The sequence below is a fragment of the Corvus cornix genome, chromosome 1 (assembly GCF_000738735.6).
Source record: "Corvus cornix cornix isolate S_Up_H32 chromosome 1, ASM73873v5, whole genome shotgun sequence".
NCBI classification, from domain to species: Eukaryota; Metazoa; Chordata; class Aves; order Passeriformes; family Corvidae; genus Corvus; species Corvus cornix.
In genome coordinates this window covers 43,167,648-43,180,295 of record NC_046332.1, presented here as the reverse complement: position 1 = coordinate 43,180,295, position 12,648 = coordinate 43,167,648, and the positions used below count along the sequence as shown (strand labels likewise).

The 12,648-nt window shown below is 41.8% G+C and overlaps 1 protein-coding gene across 1 annotated transcript; it reads right to left on the bottom strand.

Moving 5' to 3' along the window:
* Positions 1–1,709: 1,709 nt before the first annotated feature.
* On the bottom strand, positions 1,710–11,786 carry RAB39A (RAB39A, member RAS oncogene family). Its single transcript, XM_039564427.1, has 2 exons — positions 11,446–11,786; positions 1,710–5,352 (listed from the first exon to the last, which is right to left on the bottom strand). Exons 1-2 carry the CDS (start codon positions 11,766–11,768, stop codon positions 4,926–4,928), a joined length of 750 nt encoding a protein of 249 aa, XP_039420361.1. The 5' UTR covers positions 11,769–11,786; the 3' UTR covers positions 1,710–4,925.
* Positions 11,787–12,648: the final 862 nt, after the last annotated feature.

Below are 12,648 nucleotides of genomic sequence, written 5' to 3'. Positions count from 1 at the left end.
ATTTTAGGATTGGGATTTTGAATTCCTCTGTTTGAGTTTAAATGAAGATTTATTTAAACTCCTCCATAAAGAGCCTGCTACTCTCCATTCCTGTCTAGCCTCTGTGGGTGATGGGTGTTCATGGGAGAAGAAGCCATGCAAGTGGCGTTTGTGGCCAAATGACTGTTCCCTGACTCCCCAGGGTAAGAAGCCCACATTGTGTATATTTTTGTGGATTGGTGCTATGAAGCTCTTTTCCTGGGCTCATTTTAGCCATGCGTTTGCTGTTCCACTGGTTGCCTGTGGGAGCAGCAACTCCATGAAGAAAACCGATTGCACTTTAGAATTTGCTGCCTATATATCCGGCTCTTCCACATTAAAAGTCCTGTTTGGGAAAAGGCTTTTAGATTTGCAGAACCAACTTCGTTTTCTTCACACTGCTTCTGATTAAGTATTATGCAAGGTAAATTGTATTCAGGAACCCGTGCCTTTGTAGTCTTCGTATTAAGCTCAACTGGCACATCTTTGGTTGCATTATTTTTATCAGATTTGCGCATTTGTTGACACGCAATAAACAATTCTGCCATGCTTAAAAGAAAAATTCAGCTTTTCCACAGCTGTGTTCACTTCACAGAAGGGGAAATGTCGATGAGTAAAACAGCAAATGTAGGTAGTCAGTTTTCAGAGGCGAGCATCCTGGGATGTAGCACTAGACCCAGACATTGAATTACTACTAGAAATGAGCTGGGAAGTAAGTTTACATGCATTCATGAGATAGTAGTATTTTTTCTCTGAGGACAGGCAGATGACTTTTTGGTTGAATTCTTCTAGTTTTAAATACATTCAATTATACCATTATTATCCTTAAAGAAATTAGGCAACATTTGTGTTACCACACAGTTAAGTACTAGAGGAGAGGATCATTGCACAAAGGCTTGACTTATTTATTATTTTTTTGATCTGTTTATTTTGTTGCGTAGTCCTATCCATTAGGCTTTTTTAGGGAGAGTTATATTTTACAGATTCCTCTTTTAGAATTTTAATTTCATTCACTTATTTGGAAGATAGTGTACAGACTCTGAGAAATGAGCAATGCAAATTTTTGCTATTGACAATTGTTTTTTGATAAGTAATGATTTCTTAAACAGTCCAGCATGTTTGTGGTAAGGTTCCATGTCCATGTAGAGAATAAACCCTCAGCCTTCCTTCTTTTTCTTCAAGACTGAATAAAGGTCGCTGAAATTGCTGTGCCAGCTCTGCATAAAAAGCAAAGGTGGAGATTTGGAGGAGCTCACATTGTTCCAGGGTCTACAGTGAAGAAAAAGCACTCTTCCTGGATGTTAATTACGTAAAAAGAGGGCAACGAAGCGTGTAGTCCCTAAGTGAGCTGAAATGCTGAGACTGAAATATCTGAGATCATGGTGCATCCACCCACCTTTGCTTTCAGACAGGCGACTTGGGTACCAGTGTGTTCGTCTGAGGCAGAAGGGATCTCAGCACAGGGCCTGGGGCCTCAGTCAAGCCTGCATTATTATCTGTGAGCACAGGACAGTCACCAGTTTGAAGTTAGATCAGTAAGTCTATTCCATATTGAAGGCATAAATGAGCAATAGGAACATTTGCTACCTCAAAATCTTTTCCTTGGCTGATTCCTAACGTATGAATGAGGCTAGTTTCTGCTTCTTACATGGGAAGGATCCAATTATAAGCAAGCCAAAATATCTGAAGGATTCATGTGTAAAGTATTTTAATGAGTAGAGGAAGATATTTACTCTTCGTTATCAAAATTCAAATAAAAGCAATGTAAGTCTAAACATTTTAGGAGTCCAAAACACTACTTTTTATCCATTCATTTTCCAGGCCTATGAATCCAAATAAAACCTTTGTCAAGGTTTTTCAACACTTTCCACTTCTTAACTGGGATTGACCAAACCTTAATTTGCAAAGTTTGTGTTTTCTTATTAAATATTTTATAGTTTTTAATTTGGCTACCAAGTAAGATTTATCTAATGTCTGTAATTTCTGGGAATTTAATTCTGTTATCAATATTCATGCTTCCTTGGGGGGAAAACGAATATACATGCACTGAACTATAACCTGTTCTACAGCTTATTCAAGCTGTTACTTACATACCATATTGCAAAGCATCTGAAAAGAAAACAATGCATTTCAACAAATTATCTATTTATCAGACATTTCTATCAACTGCAAGTGTGTAGTGAGACGGTACATTAGTGTTTTAATATATCATAAAGACAGACAATGTTTGAAAGTACATGTTAATCTACATTTTTAGGAATTACAAATAAGACAACTATGTGCACAGTAGTTTAAAATGCAGTGAACTTCTCTTCTAGTTGCATTGACAATACCAGTTCCTTACACAGTTGAATCTGGTTAAAAGCTCTATTCCGAGTGTAATAAATGTGACACCACAGGTACAACATTGACAACAGAGATTAAGGCTCTGTTCTGATGATTGTTTATTTCTCTGTGCATACCTCCCCTCCACTCCCCTCTTCTCCCAGCCCTTTTCCCCCCAGTACAACCCTTTTTTTTCATACAGAATGAAAATCTCATTGGCTCCAGAGTATTCAGGAAAAAAAATTTAAAATACAAGATTTTAGTCTAAAAGTAATGAAATGTGCAATGAATTATAGATTCACAGCAATACCTGGCACTTATAAAGCTGTTTTAATTTTTAAATTATTATTATTGTTATTTGGGTATGTCAGAAGAAACCAGTATCCACATCCCATGGTGCTAAACACTCAAAACCAGGTAGCACACAGAGGGTAGAGTCCAGGACTGGAGATAATAGAGACTGATTTGGTCTCAGCAGTCGTTGTGAATTTGAGGAAGAACAATCATCTCTATATTTGAGATACAGAAGGTGAGGCACAGAAAACACAAATGCCTTGCTCAGAAACACACAGCGAACCAGTGGTAGACTTTGGGTCTGTTGACTCCCCAGTCACATTTATTTGTTGGCCTCTTAAACAACGAAGAGAAGATCTTCTGAGATGCACAACACAGGCCTCATATCATAGGGGAATCAGTGTCAAATGCACACAGCCTGATTCTGCGCTACCTTTTGGCATCTGTAGTCATGTTTACTTCATAAAGAGGGCCTAAAATACCCTCTGAACAAAGTTGATTTGGTGTCAATACATGTAGTTTAATAGAGAATCAGGCTCACAGCAATTACTCTGTTGCATGCTGAGACTAGAATTAACTGTTTTATTTGCTAATGAATTAAGGCTGATTCCTGTTTATATTAAGGCCTCTGTATCCTTCCATGATAGTATAACTGTACCTCAGTGCAAGTAAGACTTAGGCTTTAGAAAAACTTAAACTTTTATTTCCCTTCAAAGTTAATGGTTTTAGTTGCCCTAAATGTATAAAGTAAGTGGAACCAAGCAACCTGTCTCCATACTATAAAATATTTGAAAAAGGATTGTAAAAGAACATAAAAGTAACCTGAGAGAAAACCAACATATGCTTGTTAAAGAAGAAAATTAGATTAGATAGACTTGTTGCCTGGTCTTGAAAAAGGAGAATTGTACATGATAACACACCTTTATATGAAGATAACTGGCTTGATGTTTGGTGGTTATGAGTATGCCAGATAAATTGTAGATGTTTATCAACTCTGGAGATCAAGTAATCTTTTATACTACTACAATAAAATAGAAATAGATTTATTTGGTATTTAAGTGCTAGACCTAGTTGCCATAAAGCTAGAGTGTGTTATATTCAGAGGAATAGGAAGATGAGACTCCAAGCTCAGTAAAATGCTACATGATCACAGATTTCTCCTATTGCTGTTATTAAAAGCTATTATGGGTTTCTTTCTTGGAATAGGAGTTCTCTAACTTTGCTCTCTGTAGCCAAGCATTATTTTAGAAATTCTTTTCTCTCCAAATGCTCTATTCATAACAGTTTTTGTTTAAAATCTTCCTTTTTTAGATAACAGTTTAACATTTGCCTGCTAAGAATAAAACTGTCCTTGCCCTATTCAAATTTAAGGCCTGGGTTCCCATGGGTTGCAGCACTTTTAAACTTCTTTCACTTCTAGTTAGAAGTAGGTTTATTTTTTAAAGCTAATATGGAATTTGTTTGTGTAAATTAACGTAATTCCATAGGCATCAGTGTGACAATGATTACCCAGCTGAGGATCTGGCCACTGAAATGTAACTCCAGTGGTTGGAAAAACTGTTTTGTATACAAGTCAAATAACAGCTGGATCATATGTGATGTTATGTTTAGTTTCATTGGCAATTCAGAAAATATTTAGTAATAAATTCCACGGTTTCTATTCCCTATTTTTGTATACAAATAAATCATCTTTTCTTAAACATTCTGTTTTTAGTAAGGCTTGTATTCATTGTCATATCAAAAGTGTTTTCTATTGGAGCAATCTTTCAGTTTGCTTTCCTTAGTTATCTTTATTACCAAATTCTACAGCATTCTAAACTTTAATGGTTATTAGCAACCCTGCACTTGAGTAAAGAATCCCATTAAAAAAGTATAAGGTATAATATTTTCTTGTCCAAAGCTAAGGCAGGATGAACAATAGTAATGAGCTCATCTGATCCTCACCTAACGAGATGTTGATTTTAAACAGTATTCAAAATACAAAGCCCAAGAGAGGATGTTGTCACGATGATTATTGCGCTTTCTCAATGTCTTGCTATAGAATTAGTTTTCCCTTTAGCAATATATAATTTCTTTTCCTGAAGACCACACAAAGTTATTGTACTCTGTAAAGAAAAAAAGCACTTAAAGTGTTATGGATTATAACCTAGACAGAAGGATACAAAACCAAATTACTGTTCTATGATTCAGCTATGTCATGATCTAATATTGTTTCAAAATTATTTTTCTGTCATTTAGATTGGCATCATCTTCTAAACACCCCATGGGCTCTTTGGCATGCTACAAACTCAGCAGATGCACTGTCTTCTGGGCTTTACAGCTTCTTCTGATGAATGTACAACATTCGGAACAAAGCCACTCTTGACACCTTCCCATCCATCTTGTATTGAGATTTCTCCATTTTTTACAAGTTCATAGATGTCTCGTGTAAGAATTGTAAAGGACTCTTCAACATTTGTGGCATCTTTTGCTGAAGTTTCTATGTATTTCATACCACAGTCAGATGACAGTTTTTCAGCTTCTTCTCTTGTAACCTCACGCTGCGACACTAAGTCACATTTGTGTCCTACTAACAGGAACACAATCTGAAAGGGCTGCACGTGCATTTTTGCTTCCTCTAGCCAGTCCTTCACATGTTCAAAAGATCGTCGATTTGTGATGTCAAACACTAGTAAGCCACCCACAGAATTGCGATAATAAGAGCGTGTTATTGATCTATGAAGGGGAAATAAAAGGAAAAAGGAAAATTAAAATGCATTTTCACTTTATTCAAAGGTGATTACTTTTCCATATGGCAATATGTTTTTATCTTTTACAAGTTTTATTAAATAAGTTTACTTTTTAAAAGCTGACTGAAATTTATTAATTTATCTACTGGATTACTGTTTTTTTCTTACATTCAAAATTCACTTTCTAAACATTCCTGAACCCGACACCTCTAGGGCAAATATTGAATGCTGAATTATTCTGCAAAGTGGTCTTTATTAGCAAACTGTGGGACATGTTCAGAGAAGAAAAGATATATACTTCTGATGTCAAGTCTGAGTCCTTCAGCTTCATATAAACATGCACTTCACTTTGTTATAATCAATTATTTCAAACTGAAATATGTACACATATGTCAAGAAACCTGGAGCCTAAACTTGCCAATATACAGGCATATCCTTTTGCATTCCTTGCAGAAACATTCTTTAAAAGAAAGGTTATATAGATAACCGTAACTTTTTGTGCTTGCAGAAGTCAACAGGTAACAGGCAGAGAAAGGAAACTCCCTGAACAAAACTGTCCAAAAGTTTTGAGTGAGCTGGGCAAACACACACTTATTACAGGCAAGGGACACATCTGCCTCCAGCATCTCTCTCACAGAGGTTCAAAAGCTCTTTATATTTTATACATTTACATTTTTTTAGCATGAGGGCTGGCAAGAGATATTTTCTAATTTTGAGCCCTCTAAGCTCCAGAACATTCACTGGAAGGAATTTTGGAAGACAGAAACTCTTATTTTGGTTGAAAATTTTTTCATGTGCTCTAAAATTAAAAAAAAAAAAAAATGGGGAGGGAGAGAGAGAGAAAAATATAGGAACTAAAAAATTATTTAAATTCTCTAATCATGAGCAGTAGGGGAGAAAGAAGGTGAGAGGAGACATTTTAAAGGAAGTGACAGCCTACCAAAGAGTGGACACAAGCACTTGTTGCTGGCATAAATATAGAGCTAGTGTATACAGAAGTATTCTGCAAATGAAATGAGATGCACAATATCTAAACAGTCATTATTTGAAATCATAACGTAAGCTAAGAATGAATTCCATTTTATCTCACGATTATGAAGAGGATGCAGCCTCGAAACTTTCGGAAGGAGGATGAACTGTTCACAGTAGCACATCTTTCTATAACAGTAGCTCCCTCCGATTCTCAGCTCATCGCATTTCACAGAGTTTTTGATAACAATTTGAACACAGAGGTATAATTAGCAGCAATAGTCCTATTACAGATAGGTAAGTGCACAGATAAATAAGGCTTCGATTTCTTGGCATATCTAAATTCATTTAGCCACAGCAAAGAGCATTTGAAATGGTTTTATTTAGATAAGAGGGAGGGACTGTTTCTCCTAATGCTTAGAAAGATCTTTTCTACGTTCCCAGCAATAGACTCCATGCAGTGTCTCTCTGAATGTGAAGACAACAGGATCTTAACCTCAGATTAATTCAAATAGCCTGGATATGAAAAATGGCACACTGTTCCCCAAAATTACTCAAGACCATAAATGAGGGGTGTCACATTTTGTGAAATATTAAATATAGGTGCCATAAGGATCTGCTTCTGGCTTTCGTAACCATTTTTTTCCCTTTAGAGTGTCTGCAAACACAAATGAAGGCATAAAATAATTTATGTAGTTCTAGTCAGAGCAAATGTGGGTGACAAAAATGGGATTTGATTTGGAGAAGTGAAAGCTAATACAACGTACTTTCATAAAAAAGAAAACCCAAACGAAAAACTGAAACAACCCTCCCCCCGCTCCAAACCTTGAAAACAAAGAAATGCATTAGCCAGGAAAGAAAGTAGGTTAGTATTGAAAATGCAATGCCTCATCTGCCAAGCATTTCTATATAAGAAGATGTTATATCATGTATCTATGAACTGGAGTACTGAAACAGCCCTCTGTGTGTTTTTGGATGCTTATACACAGCAGTCAGTACCCTCATCTGTTGTAAGTCCCTTCTGCAGAGATGTGCTAATTTACAGTAGCTGATGATCTAAGTCATTATATTGAATTATGTGTATGTATTGCATACACATAATGTATTAATTATTTAATTAATTATTTAATGCCGATGACTAAAAAGTATTCTGTAACTTTGTACTGTACATCACAAAAACTGGGTAAATATATTGGAGGCACAACAGTCATTTTTTCTGTACTTCTGGTACGTATAATTTGAAACTAGTTTTCTCATTACCAAAAAGGAGATTCAACAGTAACTCAAGAAAAAAGCAATACAAAATTTTTAAAGACACATTGATGCATACAGTATCATGTTATGTGGTTTTCTAAAATCTGAGAAAAGGATCATAGAACTACAGAATCATTTAGGCTGGGAAAAATCTTTACGATCATTGACTATGATTGTTAATTCAGTGCTGCACAGTTCACCACTGAACCACTTCCTTGAGCTGACACACCTACATTTCTTAAATAACTCCAGGGATGGTGATGCCACCACGCCCCACACAACCTGTCCCAGTGCTTTTACACTTCATGAGTCAGCAGTGCCCTGGCAGCCAGGAGGGCCAACCCTGTCCTGGGGCATCAGGCACAGCATCACCAGCCGGGCAAGGGAGGGGGATTGTCCCACTCTGCTCTGCACTGGGGCGGCCTCACCTCGAGTGCTGGGGCCAGATTTGGGTGCCACAATGTAAGACAGACATTAAACTATTGGAGAGTGTCCAAAGGAGGGCAATGAAGATGGGGAAGGGCCCTGAGGGGAAGCCATACAAGGAGTGGCTGAGGTCACTTGGTGTGTTCAGCCTGGAGAAGAGGAGGCTGAGGGGAGACCTCACTGCAGTTACAGCTTCCTTGTGAGGGGAAGAGGAGGGGCAGGCACTGATCTCTTGTCTGTGGTGCCCAGTGACAGGACCTGAGGGAATGGCCTGAAGCTGGGTATTAGAAAAAGGTTCTTCACCCAGACGATGGTTGGGCACTGGAACAGGCTCCCCAGGGAAGTGGTCACTGCACCAGCCTGACAGAGTTCAAGAAGCATATTTGGACAATGTTCTTAGGCACATGGTGTGATTCTTGGGGTTGTCCTGTGCAGGGCCAGGAGTTGGACTTGATGATCCTTGTGGGTCCCTTCCAACTCAGGATATTCTATGATTCTCTAAGTCTTTGTATAATCACATCAGACTATGGTTTAGGGAGGCTTTAAGGCAGTCACGGTGTTTCTTTTTCATTATGATCTTACTGATCTTTACCAGATGAACCAAACTTTCACTAGAAGCTTTATCTAATTTTGAAGAGTTGTTTTTATACTATGACTAAAGACTACATTTTAATGGTCTTACTTTTGAAAATACATATTGCTTACTGAAAAAGAATAGGATAGAGTTTTATTTTCAAGACGTGCTAGAAGCAGAATGTATCTAATATTCTGGTCTACTAAAAAGTGGGTCAGTGGAATCACCCCCACAATATTTTGCCTCTACTTAAATGAGCTCTCAGTCTTAGCACCACTACTGAGCATTTTATAGCATTGGCGGTTTCATGATTTAATATATTATTGGATTTAAATACGGGAAAATTAAACAAACAAACAAAAATCATAGCAAAGTAGATGATGTAAAACACAGCCAAAGTAGCAGATTTCTCTAAATGACTGATCTGAACATAGAAAGAAACTGAGGGTCTACCCTTCATTTTCGTTAATCTGCATTACAGACCTGAGGCTATACTGCACGTCTGTAGGTTCTTGTTCTAGTAAGGTGTTAAAGGTGTTAGTGATTATGTTGTTGTCCATGTGGCACCTCAGACAATGGGAGATGCTGCTTAGTGATGCCTTACTGATGTCAAAATAAATATATTCAATAACTGCCCTGTCAGGGCGTGTTAAAGATGATTTCTAAGCCAATGCATGAAATCCAGTTCAAATACGGAATAATCAATGAACTAGAGACGTGAGAATTTTTTCCAAATAATTCCTCCGAGAAAGTACATGACATTTTTTAAGAGATTGTAATGGCAGGTGTGTCACACCTTACTTTTCCCCTGGGAATGTCCCTAATGCCTGGGACCAAAAGAAGGGGATTATTATGCAGCCAGTAGTTTGCCCTGCATCCAGGGAACTCCCCAGGGAGCTTTAAAGACAGGTTTTACCTCCTCTAAAATCCCAATGCAAGTGAGCCAGAGCAGAATTGGAAATCAGAACTGCAAACTGCTTGGTGTTCCCCAGAATTAGATAACTTCTTGGAGTAATTAGCTCTTCCCTAAGATCGTCTTTGCTTGTGATCTGTAGTGTTCTCCATTAGCAGAGAAGGGAATGTGCAACATTTAAACCTGTGGTGTAACTTAATAAAATATTTATAATTTATTTGACTAAATGTAAAACAGACTATACATTAAACACCATGATATTTAGTACACCAACTGACAAGAAACTCTTAGCAGAAAAACAAATGCAAATATTTAAAACGACTTTCTTCAGGTTGTATCTTCTGAGTCTTAGAAAAAACACAGAGGTAAATTTAAGAGCAGCTGACTGCATGACTCATCAGTGTATATTCCCTGAGCACTCTGGGGTTAAAGGATGACTATAATTTGATTTTAAATGTATGCAAGATTCTGTGCATTTGCATTTCTTTCAGTTGAGTGTCTTGTCATTGGCCATCCTGGCTATATGTCAGCACATTCAAAATAAAGAGACTGTACACTCTTAGTCACTCATTTACAAGTATTCTGCATTCTGTCTGGAGAGCACAAAGAGGCTGAAAAATGCTAAGAGCTTTCCATTAACATTGTTAATTTCTTTGCTAACCCTTCAGAAGCCTACCTACAAAAATACATCTGAAGTTGTGACTCATGCAAGCCCAGGAACCTTGTTTGTTGTTTCACTCTAAGGCTTATCATAGAGAAAAAAAAAGTTGTCCCCCACTAAAACAATGCAATCCCACCTCTTCAGCTGGGTGTGGGAATCTGCACAACTGTTGCGATGGAAGACAGGGAGTACAGAGGAATTGATTTTGGCCAGTGAAAAGGCCCGTTTCAATCCTCCTGCTAGCATTCCAGTAACAACAGGTGCACAGTTCAGGTGCACGGAGATGGGCTACGCATTTGCCCGTGCCATGAATTCACATCTATTGAACCCCAAGTCCAAACTAAAATCCATACAGAAGTTGCCTGAAGTGGCAAGTACTACAGATACAACGGAGATACAAGAGTGAGTGAGTGACAGTATCAGCTTGTAAACTGGGAAATGACTGAGACTTCTGGGGAAGGAAAAGAGGGTAGTTTTGCTACCTGTTTGTAACAAAGGGGAGAAAGGAGAGTATTTAATACTCAGTGCAGCATTTGAGCTAGTTTAGCTACATTATAAATGGTAGAGGTAGTAGTGAAGCAATCATCAGATCACAGCAGGTGCAGAAGGCAGATAAAACACTAATAAGGGACTGAAGCTGGCTGCCCAATGGCTTCCACACTGTCACGGCTGCACTGGTGCACACGGTGCTGCTGTGCTGGAAGGAGGAAGAGCTGGGAGGTGGCCTGGTCTCCAGATTGCATGGGAGAGTTAATGGCAGAGGGAAATACTGCAGGGGAGGATGAGTTCGGAGGGGATGACAAAGTAAGAAATGCAGAGTTAGGCAGAGGGCTCTTGCAGCAAAGAAAGAAAAGAATGTGGAGGAGGAATTTCTATGTTAGGTCCAGGACTTCAGGGGCAAGATGAGGGAGGGAAAAAGAAACAGGACAAGGCCACTTGTTACCCCACAGTGAGAGCTGGGAGGAGAAGGGTAGCTGTTCTTTGGTGTGTCTGAGGGGAAAGGGTGAGGAAGGAAACTCTTGAAAAGGAACTGGTGGACAGTGGGGCAAGAGAGATGGTGGGCCACAGGGCTAGGACCACTGGCAGGCAATGGGGTGGAGGACTGTTTGGGGCAACAATTGGGTGAATGGAAATGTGCTGGGGGGCAAGGTAAAGTCCTTGGGGCCAGAGATGTGTCGGATGAGGAGGGTACAGGGCCGGGAGGGCAGCAGGGTGTGCCCGGCAGCCGGCAGGTTTGGGGAGCGGGCGGGAGGGGGTGTGGGTAAGATCCCAGGTCCTGTACCTGAACCGCTCCTGCCCCGCCGTGTCCCAGAGCTGCAGCTTGACCCTCTTGCCGGGCTCGATCTCCACCAGCCGGGAGAAGAAGTCCACCCCCACGGTGGGGTCGGAATGCAGCGGCCCCGGGAAGCGGCCCTCGGTGAAGCGGTGCAAGAGGCAGGATTTGCCCACGGTGGAGTCGCCCAGCACGATCAGCCGGAACTGGTAGATCCAAATCGCCGCGTCCATGGCGGCCCCGGCCTGGCCCGGCTCCGCCTTGGGGCTTTTCTTGGGGCTCCTGCGCGGCCGGTGCCTGCACCGCGCCCCGATCGCCCCCACGCCCGGCATCGGCGCGGCGGGCGGGCGGCGGCGGGCGCTGCGCGGGGCCCGGGGCGCCGCTCCCGCGGGGGCAGGACGGGGCCCCTGCGCCCGCCGCTCCGGGCGGGGCCCGGGTGCCGGCTCCCCCGCCCCGCTCCCGGGGCGCCGCGCCGTGGTCTCCGCCGGCTGCCCGAGCGGGGCGGGGCGGGGCGGGGCGGGCGCTGTCCCTTCAGCACCGCGCTGCCCGGCTCCGGCCGCGGCTCCGCGCCCCCGCTGTCCCGGCTGCTCCCGCTGCCCCGGCCCTGCCGCCGCCGCCGCCGGTGCGCGCTGGGGCCGCCTCTGCCGCCCGCTGGGCGGTGGCGCGGCCGAGCCGCCCGCCGGGGCCGCCCTCCCACCGCGCCGTCATGTGCGCGGCCAGACGGGCCCTCTTCCGCCGCGCCGAGCGCAGGGAGCCCACGGAGCGCAGCGCGGCTACCCGCGCCGAGGGAATGCTGCCCTGGGGCTACAGCCCGTGCCCAGCGTCCAGCTCCCCCCGCGGGTAACAAGTGTAGGGTTGGGCCAGGAGAAGAGGGATGCCGGGGCAGGGCACCAGGCCGGCATGGAAAATCGTGGGAGACTGTTAAAAGCATGACTTTTGCAAAGGTATTGGGAGCAGAAAGGAAATACTGGGGGAGGTGTGGGGGAACCAGATCGGCAGGTGCAAAAGGGGCATGGACCTGGAAAGGAAGGTGGGGTGGGAGCTGGGCAGGCCAACAGATAGAGAGGAACAAATGCCAGATTGTAATGATGTGCTGGGAAAGTGGCAAAAGGGAAAAGGACAGTTAGCAATCTAGGTATCCCCAGAGAGAACCATACAAACTGCCTAGAGAAAGGACATAATACTGGAAATGATAGGGACATACACTCTTCA